Here is a 22,453-nt window from a genome sequence, read left to right on the forward strand (position 1 = left end):
AATATAGTTTCCACTGCATGATTCAATCCTTTCACGATGGTGTGAATCCATTGTGATTCACACAGCTGTGACAGTAATTAATATCATTCAGGTTTGGCTGTCGGAAACAAATCCTTTTGCCGATAGTGGTATAGTTGCAAATAGTTTGGTCTACTGTGCCTGTATCATGGGCATATTCCATTTCTAATTAATAATATTTTGTGTGTTGTGCAAGTTGATGCGTTTGTAATCTGCTGTTAGTTTAGTTTTAGGAGGCGGTCTTGCCTTCATTAGTTTAGAAGGTTGACTTCTAATTATAAGTATTGTTTTTCTCTTACAGTTTGGAGTTTATCCATGTGTGCTGTACTAACACTTTATTTTTTCGCAATATTTCTGTTTGTGCCACTGGGTGTGGTACTGTGTATGCCATCTGATGTGTGGACTGTTAATTTAATAGTGCAAGTGAGAGGTTTGAGAAAGGATGTCTTGACCTAATTTTATTTTGTCAGTCATTAGCTCTTTTTAGGCAGGTGTTTCTGATATTTCTAATTGAATGTCCCAAGGTTTGGCAGTGTTTCTGCTGGTTAAAAATGTAGTCTTTATACTGTACATCTTTGTTCACTTACAGGAACTGAGGGAAATTCATAGCAGACAGCAACTGCAGAAACAGAAAGAAGCTGAACTTGAAAGGCAAAAACAAAAGGAGCAAGAGCGGAGGACAGCAGAACTTGAAAGGCAACATGAGAAAGAAGCTGCCCAGAGGTATTTGAATTTTAAGTTACTTTATGCTGAAAAATGTCACCTCTCTGTGGTCATAGTAATGAATACTTGTTGTCCAGATCAGTAACTGATTTCTCTGCTACTTCATTCATTGCTGTCCTTGAATTTTCTTGCCACTGGTTATTCATGCATTTTTGTTTACAGTTGTGAGGATAAAGGTTTGTATCTTTGTTTACTTGTGATTTTCCAGCTGCTCCCCATAAGCCACTCCTGCAATGAAGAATATGGGGCTTGCATCTCCCTTAAAGTAATGACGCATTTGCACATGTCTTGGAGATGTCCAAAAGTTGTGCATTCTTGAAAAGATAAGAGAAATGATCACGGGTCATTTGGAATTCAGCAGTCAGTTGGAATAATAGAACTGCAGCTGCTGTAATTGTCCTTTATTTCAAAAAATAATCCACAGCAGGTGATCCAGGTTTGATCTTGAGCTCTCCTTCACCGTATTTGTCCTCTTTTTCTCCCCCCGCCCCCCCCTCACACCCTGCCTGAAAATAAAATAGTGATTGTGTACTCCCTAGAAACAGTATACATTTGGATGAGGCACTACATTGTTCTTGGAAGAGCAATAAAGGAGGTTCACCAAGCTGATCCTAGGGATCAAAAGGTTGATCTGGGAGAGCAGTTGCATTACCTTGAGTTGGTGATCCATGATTTCCGAGCAACCTATTTCCCATGTTTTAAATGTCAGTCGTTTATGAAAGTTTTACAACATCATGAATAGAACAGAAAAGAGAGTTGGGACTGATGAATCATAAGAGTCATACAGTGTGGAAACAGACCCATTAGTCCAACCATGTTCACGCGCACCATGTTCCCAAACTAAACTTGTCCCACTTGCCTGCGAATGGCCCATATCCCTTCAAATCTTTCTTATCCATGTACTTATCCAAATTTCTTTTAAATGTTGTAACTGTACCTGCATCCACACTTGGTCTAGCAGTTTATTCCATACCCAAACCACTTGGTCAAAAAAAAACCCTTATGTCCTTTTTAAAATTTTCTCCTCTCAGCTTAGATGTGCCCCTAGTTTTGAACTCACCCACCTTTAGATCCTTGCTATTCACCATATGTATGCCCCTCTTGACTTTATAAATTTCTATAAGGTCACCCCTAAACCACCTACACTCCAGTGAAAAAGGTCCCAGCCGCTGCTCAAAACTCAAACTCTCCATTCCCAGCAACATCCTGGTAAATGTTTTCTGAACCTTGTCCAGTTTAATAATATCCTTCTGATTACTGGCTAGCAGAACTGCACATAGTATTTTAGAAGAGGCCTCACCAATGTCCTGTACAACCTCAACATGACATCCCACTCCTATACTCAAAGGTCTGAACCATGATGGCAAGTGTGCTAGATGCTGCCTTAAGCGCCTTGTCTACCTGTGAAGCAAATTTTAAAGAATTATGTACCTGAATCCCTGGGTGTCTCAGTTCTGCAACACTACCCAGGCCCTATTTTTAACTGCATAAGTCCTCCCATTGTTTGTTTTGACCCAAATGCAATACGTCTCATTTATCCAAATTAAACTCTATCTGCTACTTCCTGGCCCAGTGGCCAAATTAGTCTACCATGCGGAACCATGTTAAAGGATTTATTAGCATCCTTTCTAGTTGGCAAACTGTAACTAGTGTGGTGTCACAGGATACAGCCTTGAGGGCCCCAAACTCTGTAGCATCTATATAATAACTTTGGTGGAGAGATAGGAAGTACTACAACCAAGTTTGCAGATGACACTAAATGCATGGGAAGATAAGTTGTAATGAAAACATAAGAAATTTACAAATGGATTTGGTCAGTTTAGGTGACTGCATTAAAATTTGACAGTTTAATGAGTAAGTGAGAGGTTATACAATTTGGTTGGAAGAATAAAGAGGCAATTTATTATTTAAATGGGCAGAACTTCAAAATGTTTTGGTGCAGAGAGATATGGGTGTCCTCATTCATGAGTCACAAAGTTAGTAAGCAGCTGTGCAGGTAATATGGAGTGCAATTGGAATTTTGGCACTTATTGCCAAATGAATAGTGTATGACAATAGAGAACTGTTGCTGCAATTGTGCAAAGCATTGGTATAACTCAGGTCTTCACAGTGGAAGACATGAGTAATATCCCAACAATTAAAGGGAGTCAGGAGGCTGAGTTGAGTATGGTTGCCATTACAAAAGAGAAAGTGCTAGAAAAGCTAAAAGGTCTTAAAATTGATAAATCTCCTGGCCCTGATGGGTAACATCCTAGAGTTCTGAGGGAGGTGGCTGAGGAAATAGCGGAGGCGTTGGTTGAGATCTTTCAAAAGTCACTGGAGTCAGGGAAAGTCCCAGATGATTGGAAGATCGCTGTTGTAACCCCCTTGTTCAAGAAAGGATCAAAGCAAAAGATGGAAAATTATAGGCCAATTAGCCTAAGCTCAGTTGTTGGTAAAATTCTAGAATTCATCATTAAGGATGAGGTTTCTAAATTCTTGGAAGAGCAGGGTCGGATTAGAACAAGTCAACATGGATTTAGTAAGGGGAGGCCGTGCCTGACAAACCTGTTGGAGTTCTTTGAAGAGGTGACAAGTAGGTTAGACCGGGGAAACCCAGTGGATGTGGTCTACCTAGACTTCCAAAAGGCCTTTGATAAGTTGCCACATGGGAGGCTGCTGAGCAAGGTGAGGGCCCATGGTGTTCGAGGTGAGCTACTGGTATGGATTGAGGATTGGCTGTCTGACAGGAGGCAGAGAGTTGGGATAAAAGGTTCTTTTTTGGAAAGTCAGCCGGTGACAAGCGGTGTCCGCAGGGTTCAGTATTAGGGCCGCAGCTGTTCACATTATATTTTAATGATCTGGATGAAGGGACTGGGGGCATTCTAGCGAAGTTTGCCGACGATACAAAGTTAGGTGGACAGGCAGGTAGTACTGAGGAAGCGGGGAGGCTGTAGAAGGATCTAGACAGTTTGGACGAGTGGTCCAGGAAATGGTTGATGGAATTCAATGTGAGGTCTTGCACTTTGGGAAAAAGAATAGAAGCATGGATTACTTTCTAAATGGTGAGAAAATTCGTAAAGCCAAAGTACAGAGGGATCTGGGAGTGCTAGTTGAGGATTCTCTAAAGGTAAACATGCAGGTTGAGTCCGTGATTAAGAAAGCGAATGCAATGTTGTCAATTATCTCAAGGGGGTTGGAATATAAAAGCACTGTTGTGCTACTGAGACTTTATAAAGCTCTGGTTAGGCCCCATTTGGAGTACTGTGTCCAGTTTTGGTCCCCACACCTCAGGAAGGACATATTGGCACTGGAGCGTGTCCAGCGGAGATTCGCAGGGATGATCCCTAGAATGGTAGGTCTAACATACGAGGAACGGCTGAGAATCCTGGGATTGTATTCATTGGAGTTTAGAAGATTAAGGGGAGATCTAATAGAAACTTACAAGATAATACATGGCTTGGAAAGGGTGGACACTAGGAAATTGTTTCCGTTAGGCGAGGAGACGAGGACCCATGAACACAGCCTTAGAATTAGAGGGGGTAAATTCAGAACAGAAATGCGGAGACATTTCTTCAGCCAGAGAGTGATGGGCCTGTGGAATTCGTTGCCACAGAGTGCAGTGGAGGCTGGGACGCTAAATGTCTTCAAGGCAGAAATTGATAAATTCTTGATGTCACAAGGAATTAAGGGCTACGGGGAGAATGCGGGTAAGTGGAGTTGAAATGCCCATCAGCCATGATTGAATGGCGGAGTGGACTCGATGGGCCGAATGGCCTTACTTCCACTTCTATGTCTTATGGTCTTATAGTCTAACATCTGGAGTCCTGCATACAGTTTTGGTCATCTTTTAATTGAATGTTGTAATTGCGTTGGAGTCCGTTCAGAACAAGTTCACTATACCAATTCCAGAGATGAACAAGTTTCTTATGAAGAGAGATTGAGAACTTTAGGCCTACACTTAATAGAATTGAGGAGAATGAGAGATCTAATTGAAGGTCAGATCAAAGCGCTGAAGGGGTTTGAGAAAGTAGACATTGAGCAGATGGTACCACTTGTGAGGAAATCTACAATAGAGGTTTTAGGCTGAGGGGTGACAGATTACAAATAGTTGAGGAGTCACTTGCCTCATTGATGCACAAATCTGTAAAATACAGCACCCCAGAGCATGGAGGATGCTGGGGCACTGAATAAATGTGAAGGGGAAAGAGACATAGTTAACTAGAAACAGGTTAAAAGGGTTTTGGGGAATGGGCAGGAAGGTGAGAGTTGTTGTTGAGATCAGATCTGTTAAAAGGTATCTTCCAGGGTTGATCCGTCTCCTACTAATCGTGTTCTAAATATTATCCCTGATTTTTCCATCTTGGAACTAATTATAGAAAAGATGCTTAGACATCCAGTTCCCTGCCAAGGTGACCCAGCCTGGACCAGGAATTCAGCAAGTTTATTTGAGTTGCTCTCAGTAAAATTTGATTTTTTTTTTTCTGATCCTTACATCGTACACGCAGACTTTTCAGGAGAGGTTGAGTTTTTTTTAAATCCCAATTACTGTTTAATCCATCTGATGGCCCATTTGTTGCCCGAACTGAGATCAGGTAGTTCAGCACAAACCAGGCACCAAACTTGAGACTGAGGATGTTTAGATGACTCACTCTACTTTTCCTCAAGGAAGTTGTAGTCAAATATTTTCATTAGAATTGATTTTAACTGGGCTACTGTTTGAGATTTCTATGGTTTTATATGCAGTTACTATTTTATTTTAATGTTTCCTTTTTCATACTTAGCAAACCACGAACAGACAGCAATGTTAAAAGCTCAGAGAAAGGGAATCTGCAGTCAGGGAGGAACACGCAGAGGAGAGTTAACATCATAGCTCTCTTGCGAGAGAGACTGCACTTCAATAGATGGTTTAGGTATCTATATAATAGTAACGTCTGCTTTTAAGTGAATGTTGTCACTCTTCAGAAGCTGTTGACTAGTATTATAGTTTTTAAAGTTCAGAGAAATCTATGCTAGAATAATAGAAATGATGAAGTGAAAACCGGTATTGCTTCCTGGAATAATCCAAAACAAATCCCATTCACCACTATCTTATTGGCCTGCATTTTGCTCTGCTTCAAATGTTCATCCACTTTTCCTTTTTTTTAATGAAAGACTGTGGTCTCTATCGCAATCAAACGCTCAGTAAAGTATCCACTTAGTAATTCATGCTCTGTCAAGAAATTTCTTCTCTTTATCTTATGCCCAATTAAATAAATAATACTTACTGCTGAATAGCCAACTAGCAGAAAAATGTTTGACACTATGACCTTCTCAAAATGCTTCATAATTTCATTAATTGTGTTTAATCTTAGAATTGTCTTTAATTTTAGTTGACAAGTTATTTTGAATTAGAGGGTCACCATACAGAATAAACTTGAAGCAATGATTTTACTTGTGCAGAAATTGAGATGCCGAATGCCTCTTCATCTTCGCATTGTTCACATTCTTTGTTACAAGTTAAAATGGCTTCAAAAGGTTAATTTAAAAACATTTTTCAAGTTTGTGCCTTCCTGTATTTATACTGAGTTGTTTTGTAATGGTGTTTTTTGTGATGGCTGTTATCCATCTTTTTATTCTTTTTCAGTAATTTATTTTTCTGGAGCAACTTAACAGAAATATTCATTCCTGGGCAGCCAAAGGAAACGATCCCCGCACGTGTGAATTTAATGACTATTTCTTGTTTGTTTGCATCATGTTTTGTGAAAGCAGTTGAGACATACTATCTCTTGACAAATTTCATGTTGAAGTGGGGGCAGGGAGTTCATTTTGTCCTGCAAACTCAACTCCTTATAGGACAATCAACCATTTACTTCATGAAAGAAACGATTTAAGAGTGCAATATAGAAAGTGAAACCGGAAAGTCGTCTTTAGTTGGCAGGTGTTAAGAACATTTGTTTGCAAGTAGAACAGGGGAATTTTGTCCTGGTCAATAACTTAGGTTACCAGTGCAGACCTGTTCAGAAGTCTCAAAAGGAGGAATATCTAAATAAAAATTACCAAAAGAATCAGAAATGAGGCCAGCTTTGGCATGAGTTTGCTCTTTTCAGAATAATATTTGGTGTTAAGTTTTTTTAGTACAAGAAATGTTATGGTTCTGACTGTTGCTTTGTGCTGTAAGAGCCATCCCACTACAAATTCTATTTGAAATATTTCTTGCCAAATCCTGAGGAATGAAATTAAACACTTGTTTTTAGATCTGCTCAAGAACGTGATAAACTTTGGCAGGAACAAGTACAAAGGGATGAGGATGAGCGACTAAAGAATCTCCAGGAACAGCAAAGTAGAAGAACAGAAGAAACCTCCCAAAAGAAGGAGAAAAGCAAGCAGGAAGTACTGAGCAGAATGTTTCAACAGCACCTGGAGCCAGTGAAGGACCAGTCTCGGAGTGGATGGCAGCCACCAGGTAACCTCAAATTTGTTTCCTTCCTTCCTTACAATGTTAATTGCACTGTCATTGAGGCAAGTCTGGAGAAACGTCACCCATCAGTTTTGAAGGTAAAATCATCGAGACCTACTCAACCACAGCACTTTTCTCTCATTGGCGATTCTCTCTGGTAATTTAACTGGAAGGTCACCATGCCTCAGGTTGAGGGCAGAGGTTAAGATGAGTCCTTCATGGTAATCTTAATTGTTATGAGAATTGAATCCATGCTGTTGGCATCGCTCTGCATTGCTGTCCAGCCAACCCACCCCCTCCCCCAACAGTGAAAAACATAACAGGTGAACATGAAAGAACAGGTAAAGGTGGAAATTGCTTTAAATTAAGTTTGCCATAAAAGTTAATACTAACTGAAGACAAATTTAATACTGTTCACATTTAGTGATCAGTGAATAGAATGAAAGATAAGAAATGGATGGAGAACTAAGATAGTAAACAACCTGTGTTTTCCATAATTACCAAATCTATCCTTTATGCTTGCCCATACCGTTTTTGTTTTGTGTAAGCCTGAATAGTGAGTGCTTACAAGTCACAGCAAGAGCAATAAACCTACCCAGTGCTGTCCTTGATACTGTCAAGCAAGGGTCACTAATGGAAATGAAAATGTGTTGCTGGAAAAGCGCAGCAGGTCAGGCAGCATCCAAGGAACAGGAGAATCGACGTTTCGGGCACCTTCCTCACTGATGGAAATGGCAACTATGAACTCGTCGGCAAGTTTAAGAAAGCAGTCATAACGTTTGCTACCATCCTGTTTCAGCTATGTCTGTGCAGACTACCAATTGAATGTGGGGTTTCTTATTTTCTTGACATGTTGAAGTTATATCACCGAAGCCAGTTAGGACTTTGTCATAACTTTCATACATGACTCTTGTGGGTTAAGCCTGTGACAAGTTCTGCTCTAATCAATCCAGATTACCAAATAAGCTTCAAGCAGGCTTTGCAAAGAACATGTTATTTGGTACTATTTATTATTCCTATCAGAGAATTGGCTAGATTGGATTTATTATTTTAAGTAGGAACAACATAGCTGAATAATCTTCAACATTTGAGGGCATGCTAATGCTGTCACTGCAGTTGTATAGTTTGAGGGGCATCTGGGTACAAGCTGAAGATAATTTTTTTCAGTCAGTTTCTTCAGACTTGACATTGTACATCTCTGGAGCAGATGGTACTTGCACCCAGATTTCCAGGCTCAGAGGTAGGAACACTACCACTGCACCACAATGTCCCCATGGTTACAAGCTGAATGCTATTTGATCCAGTGAATCCAGCTGTTCCACAATGAGTAAACTAAATTGCCTGGATGTAGGCAACCATGATGAGCAATTCCAGAATAAAACAATGAGAGCTGCCCCATGGACTTTTTTTAGTTTAAAAAAAGCTGGGAAACTCTTCAGCTTTCTCTTTTGAACTGTCATGCTAGGTTCTGCTGTAGGATCAATTTACACTCCAGATTTGGTATTTTGAAGTGCATTGGATTACAGTAGGAAAAAGTGCACATCTAAAATTGAGAGAACCTATTGACAATTGGAATTCTTTCAGTCGGACTCCAGCATTGGTTAGGCTAATGTGTTACAGATGTGGTTATTGTTCATCCAGTGAAGGTAACATGAAATGTTTGAATCTTTGAGGTATGCATGCTGTAACAACAATTCTATCTTGCTTGAAGTTATAGTTTGGAGGAAGATCACATTTTAAAAGATATAGCAAAATTAATTATTCCCTTTTTCTCTTCCAATAGAAAAACCTTCACCTGTAATTACTGATCAAGATGGTATTAAGGTTGTATATTATAGAGCATTGTATCCATTTGAAGCTAGGAGCCATGATGAGGTTACTATTTATCCTGGAGATATTATAATGGTAAGGTTTCCTATTATTTGAGAAACAGTTTGTGATACATAATAAATAAAGAACTGTGGAAGCTGTAAATCTGAAACAAAGACAGAAGGTGCTGGAGAACCTCAAAGTCAGGGATGGAGAAGGGTCACTGGACTCAGTGTTAACCTGGTTTCTTTCCATAGATGCTGCCAGACCTGCTGAGTTTCTGTAGCACTTTCTGTAGTTGGTGATACGTAATGGTTTTAAGATGGGGAAGCTGAGCTGAACAATCTATATTTTTTTTAACTTTAATGTGTATTTTTCCATCCAGAGTTGAAGACTTAAGTATTTGTAACTATCTTTTAAAAAAAATTCTGTCAATGATTTCAGAGTGTGTGCTACAATTTTGTGCATTGTGTGACTGCATACAATATGACAAGTCTTCAGTTTGAGTAGCAGTCAGAAAGATTTTTGTAACATTACTACAGTCATTTCCTATGTAAATACTGAAATTGTTTCAGTCCTGCAGCAGTAGGTTATGTGAAGATGCATTTTGATTCATAACATTTCTTGAGGCAAGAAAAATTTCGGTAACCAGATAAAAGATGAAAGGTTCTTCATCTGTTCATTTCTGCATGTAATTTGCCCTTTTTTCAAATAGTTTTCTGCCTATTCACTATATTCTTAAAATAATGTACAGGATGGGGCAAAAAGCCCTTCTTATTTTGAGTAAAATTTCATCTTGCATGATTCAATTCTTCTTCTTTGAAATTCCTGCCAGCTTCACCATCAAATCTCGTCTTTTCCTCTCTACATTTCTTGGCACTACTGGATGTAAGGCATTTATACAATCTTATATAGTCTAGAAATGGTTACAACACAAAAGGTGAACTTTGAGAGTGATACCTTTGAATACTGAAGTATTTAATACTTTAGCTGCTCGCATCTCACAGCTGGAGCTGGAATATGGTCATCAGGTTTACACCAATCTTCTTGACTATTACTTTTAAAAAATATATATTTCATAGCAATTGGAGCTGTTCATTTGTGTAAATCTTTGTAGCTCAAGCTATAAATGTACCAGAATGTTAATCCTCATTGTTTTTGAAAGTATGAATTTGTGTCACAGAAACTGATTTGAAATTAAGATTTGCCACTGCACTGGAAAATTTTGCATTAAGATACAAATTAAACAACTCAGAAGATCAAAAGGGAAAAAAATAGTTTGGGTCTTTTCAGATTTTATATTTGTCTTCATCCTACTGTAGCATCCATTGCTAGATGGTTCCAATGGTTGTTTCTGGACTGTGCTACCTAAAATATGTACTGAATGTGTTGAGCACTCTTCCCATGAAAAACTTCCTTTGATTTTAAATTCCGCATTAAATTTAACTTTCCTTATCAGCAATTTCACTTGACATTATCTTTTGTAATCACTATTTCTGTGCTGTTCACCTCCAAATTTTATGTGACACCGTACAGTTTTGAGAAAATTTGTAACTCAGGTTGAGATTCTGGGTGTAGGTTTGCTCGCTGAGCTGGAAGGTTCATTTCCAGATGTTTTGTCACCCTACTAGGTAACATCTAGGAAGCAATCATCCCAACATCCACAAACAAAGCTGCATCAGAACATTCTTTCGATGAGCCAACACACACTGCAGCACAAAGGAACTTCGCAGAGCAGAGGAAAATCACCTAGGCCGTATATTAAAAAAGAATGGGTACCCAATGAACACAGTCCACCGATGTCTCAGCAACAAACCCCAAACAAGCAAGACAAAACGCATCCATAAACCCTCGCCAGTCTCCCCTACATCAGACATTTCGGAAATGACTGCCAGACTACTCAGACCCCTTGGCATCATGGTAGCCCACCAACCCACTAAAACAGCAACTAATGAACTTGAAAGACCTGATACAGACAACAAGCAAAACTAATGTCACTTACAAAATACTGTGTAAGGACTGTAACAAACACTATATTGAACAAACAGGCAGAAAACTAGCCATCAGGATACATGAACACCAACTAGCCACAAAACTACGCGACCCTCTCTCACTAGTATCCTTACATACAGATAAGGAAGGACACCACTTCGACTGGGACAACACATCCATCTTAGGACAAGCCAAACAGACACGCACGAGAATTCCTAGAAGCATGGCATTCCAACAGGAACCGGAACAAACACATAGAGTTAGACCCCATCTACCACCCCCTGAGAAAAAGAACAGGAAATGACATCAACCCAAAGAAACGCAAACATATAAATAGAAAGCAGGAATCATGTACAGTGCTTCGCCTGGAGGCCCACTGAAGATATTACCTAGTAAGGTGACGAAATGTCTGGAAATGAACCTTCCAGCTCAGCGAGCAAACCCACGTCCAGAACCATACAGTTATAGTACCATCTGCACTGAGTTTTAATTTTTGATTTCCTTCCATGCACCATGTGGTAGAACATGGGTCAGATTTTAAAGAGTAATCGTGTCCTGCAATGGATCTGAGGGTCTGGGCATCCCCCAATGCCCAGTTCTAACTGTTTAAGAAAGCATTTTAAAATCCTGTTTTACTTTGAATTGCTAATGAGATTTTGTAACTTTTGTTTTACTGCCCTTTTTTGCTCATTTGCTTTCATGTTGGAGGTTAAAGGGGAATGGGTAAGTCAGTTGCAGAATTATTGGGGAGTGGGGTTAATTTCTTTTGTGTACTTGCATAGTTTTCTTTGCACTAAATGGACTTGTGAAATTATCTCCTAAGCCACTGGTTATCATGGCGACATCCAATTATGTTTTAAAGTTTGGGATTTTTATTTCAATTGGGTTTGCATTCTGAGATTCCAAACACTTACTTTTCTGTAAAACTAGGAATCTGTGTCGTTAGCTATGATGAATATTCTACTTAGTATGGCCAGCTGTTGGTGCTTAATGTTCAAGTGAATTATTGATTAGTGGCACAGTGATATGTTTAGACTGACCTGAATGCTAATATTGTGTATCAATATTTGTATCTGGGTAGAAAAAGGGAATTGTTTCAAAGGCGTATGTTTTTGAAAGAGGTTTTATTCAAGCTTTTCATAATGTGCATAACAGGACAATTTGTAAGGAATGCCAGTGTAATGCAGAAATGGCATTTTGTACTTATGATAGGAGATTGTTTAACAAGTGGATTCTTAATTGAATATGTTGCCATTGGAGATTTACCAGTTAAAGGTCAAATCACCATAGTCTGACAGGGCCATATGGCTGCACACACTCATTAGAGGGAGATGATTCTGGTAGTTTAATTTGAGGATCACTGCACCTAAAGTGATGGGAGAGTTTGAGAAGGTGGGACCTTCAAGGGACCAGGCAAGTGATGATTCACAGTTGACTGCCAAACTGTATTGTAATTCTAAACTAGACGTGATGTTTCTTCTACGTCAATGAATTGCCCTGAGAAATTAACCAGAGAATGATGATCTACCACCTATTTTGTTGAGTTAATATACTAAAAACCTACATCACAGTGTGCTTTGTTTTTACCTACTACAAAGGACAGGGCCCTGTACATTAATACTTCCAACCAAAAGCTTGTGACCTAAAGCAGAGATGGTGACTGGAAAGAGCACAGGGGATGCAGCAAATCATTGATACTCAGGGCAATTGGACAGCATTTGCTAAATAATCCTGAACATGCAAAGAGCTACACTGGCAACTATTTTAAGGATGTCTGGCAGGCTCATAGTGTGGTGCACTTGCACGAGATGGAAGCTGCATCTTGACACTTAGGGTCCTGTCCTTTGTAGACAGAGAGCATGTATACACATTGCTCCTTCTAAATTCAACAAAGTAGGTGACAGCCATTTCCTAGTTCATTTCTCAGGGTTTTGACTAATCCAAAGCCAATCTAACTGGTTTAACATTTTAAACAAAGCTTGGCAATTAGCTGTTAGTCATCTAACTGCTGTATCCTCCTTTGGCAATATTTCTACCCAGGACAGCACACGTGCTAACCATTCTGTGCTGTCTTCCCATATAGTCTCAAGCATTTTCCATTTGCCTTGGTGTTTCTTGGAAATTGTCCTGATAAGTAAAGACAACAATCTTCAACAAAATGTCTTTGTTCACTCATGGATTCAAGTTCTATACGAGGAAACAAGGCACGTGTCTGAAATCCAAATTTGAAGTGTAACTCTGTTTAAATTAGTTGTAATGGTTCGAACTCAGTGATGGCTGTACAGTTACACATTATTTGTGTCCTTGAGGCAAAGGGTGAAATTTTGTTTTCATCAGTTTAATTGTCTTGACTGAAGTTTGATTATAGTTCTGAGCAGTTGAATCTTCAACAAAATTGCCATCCATTTAACATGAAGGGTAATTCTCAGAGGCTTGGCAACTGCCCTTGTAATGGGAATGCCAATATTGTGAACTGCTAACTTTCTCATCGGGAATGGAGCTACCATCTCTCATTCCTTTTACCACATTTAGAAATGCAAAAACTAACAATGTGGCAATTAGGGGCAAATGCAGATAGGCATGAGTAGAAGCTTCTAGTCAGATTCAGTAAATTAATACTTGAAAACAAATGATTTGTTCAGAGTTAATTTTGTGTTTGGGTGTTTTAACAACTGGAAATTTGACCTCGGGTACTAAGGCATATTCATCATATTCAAAAAGCTAAATGTGGTGGTGATGAGATCGGAATGGTGCATCTTAATGTGCTCAGTGGTGCATGTCTGTGATGTCTATCTGTTACTCTGCTAGCATTTCTCAAAGTCTGAGAATTCCCCCTCTCTCTACACATGCGTGTGTGTACACACACGTCCTCTATTGATTTTGCACCCATGTGTATTAAGTATCAAAGTATGTAGATTTTCATGATTTCTCAGTCGTCAGGGTGCCAACTCTTTGCACATCTGTGCACTATCCCTATTTGGAAATAAAAAAAAGACTTATTAGAGGAAAATGAGGAGCCTAAAAAAAACTTCAGAAATGTTAAATTGTAATTCAAATATAATAGCTGAGCTTTAGCCAGCAGCTGCACACTATGCCTCACTAACATTGGTTCCAGATAGGTTGTTTTTACCAAATTAAGACATGCTGTCACTCTGGTACCTGAGGAACAAAATAGTGCTTTTGCTTTCCAATCAATTATTTTTATGATCTCTGTATATTTGTCAAGCATCAGACAGAGATACATCAAAACACTTCCTTTCCAGTCAAAAGCATACACTGTTTTTACAAATTAACTGCAGTAGACTCAATTCTTGGATAAAGCTATGAGTTCATTTTAGGGCAAACTCTGGTCTGCTTATTTTGACATACTTCATGTTTTGAGGTATAATGTTCCATGAGGTATAGGCCCATGCCAATGGTACAAAATTGTTTTTGACAGGTGGATGAAAGTCAGACTGGAGAACCGGGATGGCTTGGAGGTGAACTCAAAGGGAAAACTGGATGGTTTCCTGCTAACTATGCAGAGAAGATTCCAGAGAATGAAGTGCCACCGAATTTGCAGTCGGGAGCAAAGCTGACTGCAAAGATTGCGCCTCATACAGTGGCTGCAAGTGTTGTGCAACCAGCAACAGAGCCTGCGATGTCCTCCAATTGGGCAGATTTTAGCTCAACGTAGGTACAAGTGTGTAGTTTTCAGCTTTCTCAAATATAACTGCTATTATTTAATTAAGGCTGCAATATCTTGGTGTATAACAAGCATATTTTTCCTTGAATGAATGTGCACAGATGGTTAAGTGCAAATTAAGCAATCATTTGACGTCAGAAGGTACTTTCGTTGGCACGTAAGCTTTACAAAAGCTAAAAATATTACTGCAGCCTTTGCACTATATTTTCTTGCATTACAATTTATTTTGTCATACTGTCAGGAATTGTGATATCCCTTTCAACACCTCTTTAAAGTCTTGCTAGGATATGGTTCAAGAGTAACACACAGCCCATTGTTAACTTGAGTAGTTGAAGACTTATTGTGTGACTGATGATTCTCATGAGATCCAGAATGAGCTCCTACTTTAACCAGGTCTTTTTCTTCATGGTCCCTGCTCAGTTACTCTTTTGGGAAGTGGTCTAAGTAAGTCCTAAGTTGGCATCATCTAATTATTTTTGAGTTTGGGTGGTCTTTAGATTCCAGGTTCTTTTCCAACTCCAGGTCATTTTGGAAAAATACAGTATTTCTATTATTTTAAGGGTGTGACAGTTATTCATAGACTTTGACATGCATAACTGCATGTTTTTCAAGGAAAAAAAGCTGTACTTTAAACTGAAATATTAATGATTTTCATTATGACTTTTAAATCATTTGCTAAAATTTAAAATAGCAATATTGTTTCATGCTGCATTTAAAGCTGTCCAGGTCAATCTTGCATCATTCTCAGAGCAACCATGTTTAGAAAGTTCCTGTAGCTCTTTTACCTTCAGTTCAATGATAGAAGTTCAAAATTGAAACAACAAGTAGTAGCCTAATTGCAAAAAATAGTTAAATGCAAATCATGTGATGGATGCAATACAGTCAAAGCTTGACCAAATCTGTATGAATGTTACATGTGTAAGAGTTTGAAATCATTGGCTCTATGTTAAAATAAAATTGTCTTGAATGTTAATTTTCTTAGTTTTTCTATACTTTGGGCATACAGAACTGTCAAAATGCCAACCAGGAAATATTGCTGAATATGCTGTCACAGCTTTTGCTGTCATTAGGACCAATAAAAGAAAACCAAGTTTCAAGAGGAACAAAATTTATATTGCACAAAGGCTGAGAGTTAAAAGGAGATGTATCTAGGCATTGTACCTTTATCAGTTAAACAGAAGCTTTGGTGCCCATGTATTTTCCATGGCAAAGCCACTGCTAAACAATGTTGATTTGCCAACCAACTCGCACCTCACTTCTCACGCAGAAAGTTTTGTTCCTTTTGATATTTGGTGGTATTGCATCTGTACATAAGCTGCAACATATCTTTTATCAGTAATTCTTCAATTCTGTATTACCAAGTCACTGGTTTGAGCACTAAAATAAAAGGAGAAAGTGAGGACTGCAGATGCTAGAGATTAGAATCGAGAGTATGCTGTTGGAAAAGCACAGCAGGTCAGGCAGCATCCGAGGAACAGTAGAAGAGACGTTTCAGGCAAAAGCCTTTCATTCCTGATGAAGGGTTTTTGCTTGAAACATTGATTTTCCTGCTCCTTGGATGCTGCCTGACTTGCTGTGCTTTTCCAGCACCATTCTAATCTTGATTCTGATGTCCTCCCCTGTAAACCAAAGTTGGAATAAGACTGTTTTGACATTGACTTATTTTTCAAAAAAGATTGTATAGCAAAGCACCTTTTCAACTCTTGTTCTTTTGTTTTCACTTAGATGGCCCACAACAGGCAGTGAGAAGCCAGAGAGCGATAATTGGGATGCCTGGGCCACACAACCATCACTAACTGTTCCTAGCACAGGGCAACCTCGGCAGAGATCAGCTTTTACCCCTGCCACTGTATCTGGATCATCTCCATCACCTGTATTAGGACAGGTAAGTAGCGAATACAAAAGGGCACTTGATCTTGCCATAGTTTGTGTGAAATATTGTTACATGTTAAAGTGATCGGATAAAATATCACAGTGTGCAAACACACTTGAAGTTCATCAGTATTGTAGAGTCAAGTTCAGTGAAGGATGAGAAGGAAGTCTGTTTATTGGCTGAAGGGTCCTTTAGACACTCAGCCCAACTCTTGGCATCATGGGTTCAGAGTGAAAGAAGACTAAATGGGATTTGTTGCTTAGACTGAAAAGGATTGGCTGTATTTAATGCAAATGCAAATTTTTAAATATTGAAAACATGGAAGCGACTATTCTTTATCCATCCGATTTGTACCTTATCAGATTGGTTGGTGGTGCTGGATCTTGGGTGTCGGAACACTTAACCATTTAAGTTGCCGTGTGTTACAAGTCTAAGCATAAACATTCACCCAAATGTTTGTTGTAACATTCTATGGAATTCTGCCAGTGCAATCTTGGTGATCCCTGAAAACTGGGCAGTTTATCCATATGCCGTTAGTGACCGTTTGAGTCAGAGATATGCAGACTGGAAAGAGTCATGTGGAAAATCCTAAGCCCATCTCTGGTTTGTGTAACTTTCAAAGATTGTCACCCTGCTTAATCCAAGGTTACTCTGCTGTTGCTACACTCCAAAACTACACTGCTAACCTTTGAGTGGTGTGTGTCTTAGATGTCAGGTGAAGAGAAGAGAAGATTGTTTGCTTGTGATGCAAACTCGACTGCAAGAGTAGTGTATAAATTTGAGCAAGATAAGGGAGGGAAATGTAACCATTGAACTGTATCCCTGCAAGGGACTAAACAGAAATGCGGAGAAAATTGAAAACCGATTAACAACTTCAAACTGTTATTTTTATCTTTGGCTAGTTTAAAATAATAAACATTTTCTCCTCCATTGCAATATGCATTTCATGTTTCCCTGTTATGTTTTGCATTGATCATGGTGTTGTTTTTAATTGTATACATTTAGCAATTAATGGAATTACTTAAAACAAAAATTACTTAAAGTACAACTTCATGTTAATTTTGAGAGTTTGATTTTTTTGTCCATAATTCATTCATAAAACCTGATTTGAGTTTTGTGACCCAAATTAATACTCAAGCGTTTCCCATCAGGCTTGACGGGATTGTGACGAAAGTAGTCAATGAAATTAAATCCATATTTTGATCCACTACTTAATTAGATTCCCTTCTTTTAAAGCAGGTGGTGTCAACTGTGGCTTGTGTGGCCCTCGAAGTTTGGGAAGGGCTCTGCTTAGTCAGTGGAAGACTACTCACTAATTATTTTTAAATTTCCATAAATTGTCTGTTGAACCATCATGTAAAAGTGTTCAAGTACTTGAGCAAATATTGCTTTTCCGTATGTCATTCAATTGTACTGGACTGTCGGTTCTTGCGGTGATCAGTAAATATTCAAACAAAGTCAGAACTGGAATACTGCATGTGACTTTCTTTGTCAAATTATTTGCCAGGGAGAGAAGGTTGAGGGACTTCAAGCGCAAGCATTATATCCTTGGAGGGCAAAGAAGGATAATCACCTCAACTTCAACAAAAATGACATAATTACAGTTTTGGAACAGCAGGATATGTGGTGGTTTGGAGAGGTTCATGGACAGAAGGGCTGGTTCCCCAAATCCTATGTAAAACTCATTTCAGGACCTGTAAGAAAATCCATCAGGTATGTTTGCTTGGATTTCTTTGTATTAACTGAGATCAGTCTAAAGTTATCTCTTAAAAGTGGGAACTTACCTGTAGCAATTTTTGCTGTTTGATTATCTCTCTTTTTTTTTGAAGAAATCCCCAATGTGTTTGGGTTACAAATTGTAATCTTTTGTCTAAATATAGTTAGTCACTTGTGATTAACTTTGAGTTTTAATGAAATCAGAACTAAAACAGTGAATGATGACTTAACATCCGACAAAGCAAGATGGAATCACATTGAATGCAACTGACAAAAATAGATGAGTCGCATTTCAAAGAGAAAAGTTGGTTAATATTCCAGGTACAGAGAGCTCAATGTTTGAGTCCTTCCAATTAGATATAGCTTTCATGTACTCTGATACCCAGATCTACCTCACTTACCACCCTTGTGATGCTAAATTATCAGGCAGTTTTTATGACATATGAGACTAGATGAGCAGCAATTTCCTCTATTTAAATATTACAAGGATTAAAGTCATTATTCTCAATCCTGTTCCAAAATCCGTAACAGCTATTAATTCCATCCCTCTCCTGGGCAGAATTATCAAGTTAAAACTCTTTGTTTACAAGTGTGGTGCCATATTTGATAGTGAGATGAGCCTCCACCTCATTCATTTCATCACTTGCTTCCATAATTTTCCTTGATTTTGCCTTTGTCTCAAGTAAACTGCTCCTGTGATTTGTAACTTCAGACTCAGCTATTTCAATGCACCCTGGCTGGTGTCTCACATTCTACCTTAAGCATTTATTTTTTTTTCTTCTTTGCTAGGAAAGCAATATCGTTAGTTGGTATGGCGTAGAGCTGTTGTCTAGAACTGCTGCAGTCTTTGGTGTGTCGGGATACCCACAATACTGTTAAGAAATTCTAGGATTTTGACCCAGTGACACTAAAGGAACAGTGATGGTTCGGAGTCTAGATCGTTATATAGCTTTTGAGGGATTCTTATAGGCCCTGGTGTTCACATGCTACATTTGACCTTCTAGGGGATATAGATTACAGGTTGATGAGGTACTGTTATAGGACCCTTAGAAAGCCCCTGATTAAGCTTAGACTTGATTCTCAACTTCCAAATTCCTCCAATTATTATCTCCCCCAGTCTCCACTTCTGAGGTCTCTGCATTCTTATTCTGTTCTTTAGTTAGTCCTTAATTTTAATTGCTTTATCATTGGTAGCCTACCTTTGGTTACCTTGGCTCCAGGCTTTGCAATAACCCCATAAACAACTCCATTTTCCTACCTTGCTTCCTTCCCTTAAAACAATCCTTAAAATATACCTCTTTGACCAAGCTTTTCATTAATAGCTTAGCTGGATTGGTGCCACATGTTGGAATCAACTCCAGTGATCCACAAACTACAGATTAACTTTTTTTTGAATGTTGGTTTGTTGTTTCCCACATTGCATCCATTAAAAAGTGTGCATGAAAACCTACTGTAATTGTTAGATAAGTGTAATATTCTGAGATTCTAAACCTTGTATGGCTTAGTGTGTTTGTTATTTTATATCCTCCTTTGGAGGAGTGAGAATGGAAGCAGTTTTCCTTTGCTATTTGTGTCAGATGCCATTTTTTGAGGTCGACCTCCAGGTCTGAATGGCTGAAGATTTGACCTAATTGATCCCTACATTTTTTTTCTGGAGACTTGGAAACTGTGACATGTATGTGTTACATTATGGCCATACTAATCTACATTGTGAAAATCTGCGATTGTCACATTAGAACTTTGATATATCTGGCAATTCTTTAAGCTGGAAGTGGGATCCGTGCATTCGAAGTATTTTGGAACGAGGTGGTCTCATCTCCCTTCGTGCTACCCAAAAAAATGGACTTTTTTTGCTATATGTAAGAAACTTGTATTTTCCAATTCATAGCTTACCGATTTACTCTTGTTAACATTTTATTATTTAAGTATGCTTTTATAATTAAGACCTTTTTTCAATATTTTCTAATCAACCCATTCAAAGATGTTGTTATACTCCTCTGGAGCAGGTGAGACTTGAACCCGTGCCTCCTGCTCGCGACGCGACCACTGCATCACAAATATCTATCAAATTCTGGGCACTTGATTTCAGGGTGAAGTGCTAGTCAATATTAAATCGTCTGATTGGGATTACTTGTAGTTTATTGCTCTATGCCATTAACTTCTGGAGCTGTACTGGAGAGCTGAAATATAATATGTGCTATCAGAGTACACTGAGTGAAACATGAAGCTGTAAAATGCAGACGACTTAAGTTAAACAAATGTCATGCATAAGTTTGCTTGAAGTCATTACACAAGGAGCTCCACAAGGAATGATTTAAGAGCCCAGATTCCATATGTGGTAGTTAGAATACATTTGGAAGCAATCTGTCTTCACTCACTAGTTTCTTACAATTTTCTGAGAGGATAGATAAATTGGCAGATGCAGACCATGCACGGCACGGGGTAGGGAGAGATTTTGGATTTCCAGAGCTGAGACCCCATCTCTGAAACTTCAAGTTCCAATATAGGAACATGCTTAAAATTTTGAAGTGCGGATATTTTTCAAACATACTACCAATGAAGCGTTTATTGGAACTGAAGAATGTGTGATCATTGCCTACAGCCATAGCCTTTCCATTTGATCATGCCTGTCTTTCGGTAGTTAGGCAGATTTATGACAAACAACACAGACTTCAAACAATTAATAAGCCATTAGGCCCTTGAAGCATATTCTGTTGTTCAACAAGATCATGGCTGATCTGGTTATGTTCTTAATTCCTCTGTCCTGTCTGCTCATCAGAGGGCTAGTGCAGGCTTGATGGGCTGAATGGCTTTTCTCTGTAGGGATTCTATGAAGATAAAATAGAATAAACCAGGCAGTTTACTACAATACGAATGTAAAGTTTTTTTTAAACATGTCATAACATATCCCATTCATCCCAAGAATTATCCTTCATGCATTCCAAAGGCACCCCTTTCACAGTGATGAAAATTTACTACCTCTAACATTTCCTGTCTGCTTAATTGAACTGTGACTTCTACTTCGTCTAGAAAATCTGAGCCTATAGCTGGAGTTTTCATATATCTGAGTTAAAATGTACTTGACTTTAATAAGTTCTTCAGAGTTTTTCCAAACACTTGAGTTCAAGATACTGTCTATTTTCCATCTTCTCCCTTTCCCAGGAGTGCTGCTTTACACACCCATCAGCACCAATACTTATGCAAAACTGCCCCAAACAAACATTTTATTTATATAAGTTATTGCTGTTTCCTCTGAGCTTTAAAAACATGCAGAAGTTTCTAACATCTTAATGCATAATTGTTTACCTTGCCTGGTTGTGAAGTAAAAGCCCATTCATCCTGAGACTTGCTGCTATTCATGTTTTAAAAGAAATTACTATGGCTACAGAAGCCCTTAAAGTTAATCATCAATCTCTTTGAACATCCAAAAGAAATTTGAATCATTAATTTTTAAAAATCCCAAATTACAAATAAATGCCAACATTGCCAATATTGGCAATGTCAGAATCAAAGCCATTGAGGATGAACATAATATTTTTAAAAATTTGCTTGTGTGATGTGGGCATCACTGACTGGCCAACATTTATTGTCCAGCCTACGTTGCACATGAGAAGGACGTTTTCTTCTCGAGGTTAGTGAATCTTTGGTATTCCGTACATCTAGATGATTAAGGAAGTTCAATATTCAGATCAAGATATTTGTTGATAGATTTTCAATTATTAAGAACCACAATAAATATGTGGGCAGCATGGGAAATGGCATTGAGGTTGGTGATCAGTCATGATCTAGAGTAGCACAGCTGAAGGACCTACTTCTGTGTTCCATACACAGTATTTCACGTTTAAATCAGAGGTTGAATATTTTAGTCTAGTAGTTCAAAACTGTCTGAAAAATCAGTTAAAAGGGTCAAGACGTTGAGGATGTTAAGTTACACACTATCTGCAGAAAATGTGACTTGTTGTCCAACAGGTCTCTGCTGTGTCCTGTTTTTGTTCGTTAACCTCACAACACTCTCCTCCGAGGATAATGAGAAGAATCACGACTTAATGCAATTGCATTGGTGGGCAACTGGAAGCTGATCAACTAAAATACAGCCCAAAGAATGTAGTGTAATGTAGGCCAGGCACAGTTTATCCTTCTTGAAAGGATGCCTGCCTTGAAGTTTTCCTCCTCTCCCTACAAGAATCTCAGGGAGTCCCTCTCCCACTGCAACTCCCAG

The 22,453-nt window shown here is 38.7% G+C and overlaps 1 protein-coding gene across 6 annotated transcripts in view; it reads left to right on the top strand.

Annotated features, from left to right (window-relative positions):
- Nucleotides 1-22,453, top strand: part of itsn1 (intersectin 1 (SH3 domain protein)) — a 205,996-nt gene that overhangs the window by 113,293 nt on the left and 70,250 nt on the right. For 4 of the 6 annotated variants that reach the window (XM_087992545.1, XM_043701257.2, XM_087992541.1 and 1 more), the window contains exons 17-23: nt 608-741; nt 6,957-7,165; nt 8,943-9,064; nt 11,669-11,683; nt 14,400-14,632; nt 16,371-16,530; nt 18,026-18,231. In XM_087992545.1, the coding sequence (XP_087848671.1) occupies nt 608-741; nt 6,957-7,165; nt 8,943-9,064; nt 11,669-11,683; nt 14,400-14,632; nt 16,371-16,530; nt 18,026-18,231 (1,079 nt within the window). The remainder of the gene's footprint in view (nt 1-607; nt 742-6,956; nt 7,166-8,942; nt 9,065-11,668; nt 11,684-14,399; nt 14,633-16,370; nt 16,531-18,025; nt 18,232-22,453) is intronic. The other 2 variants (XM_087992543.1, XM_087992544.1) reach the window with 1 other exon arrangement.

This window comes from Chiloscyllium plagiosum, unplaced genomic scaffold (assembly GCF_037043375.1).
Source record: "Chiloscyllium plagiosum isolate Xiang-an unplaced genomic scaffold, Cpla_swu_hap1 HiC_scaffold_12, whole genome shotgun sequence".
Lineage (NCBI taxonomy): Eukaryota > Metazoa > Chordata > Chondrichthyes > Orectolobiformes > Hemiscylliidae > Chiloscyllium > Chiloscyllium plagiosum.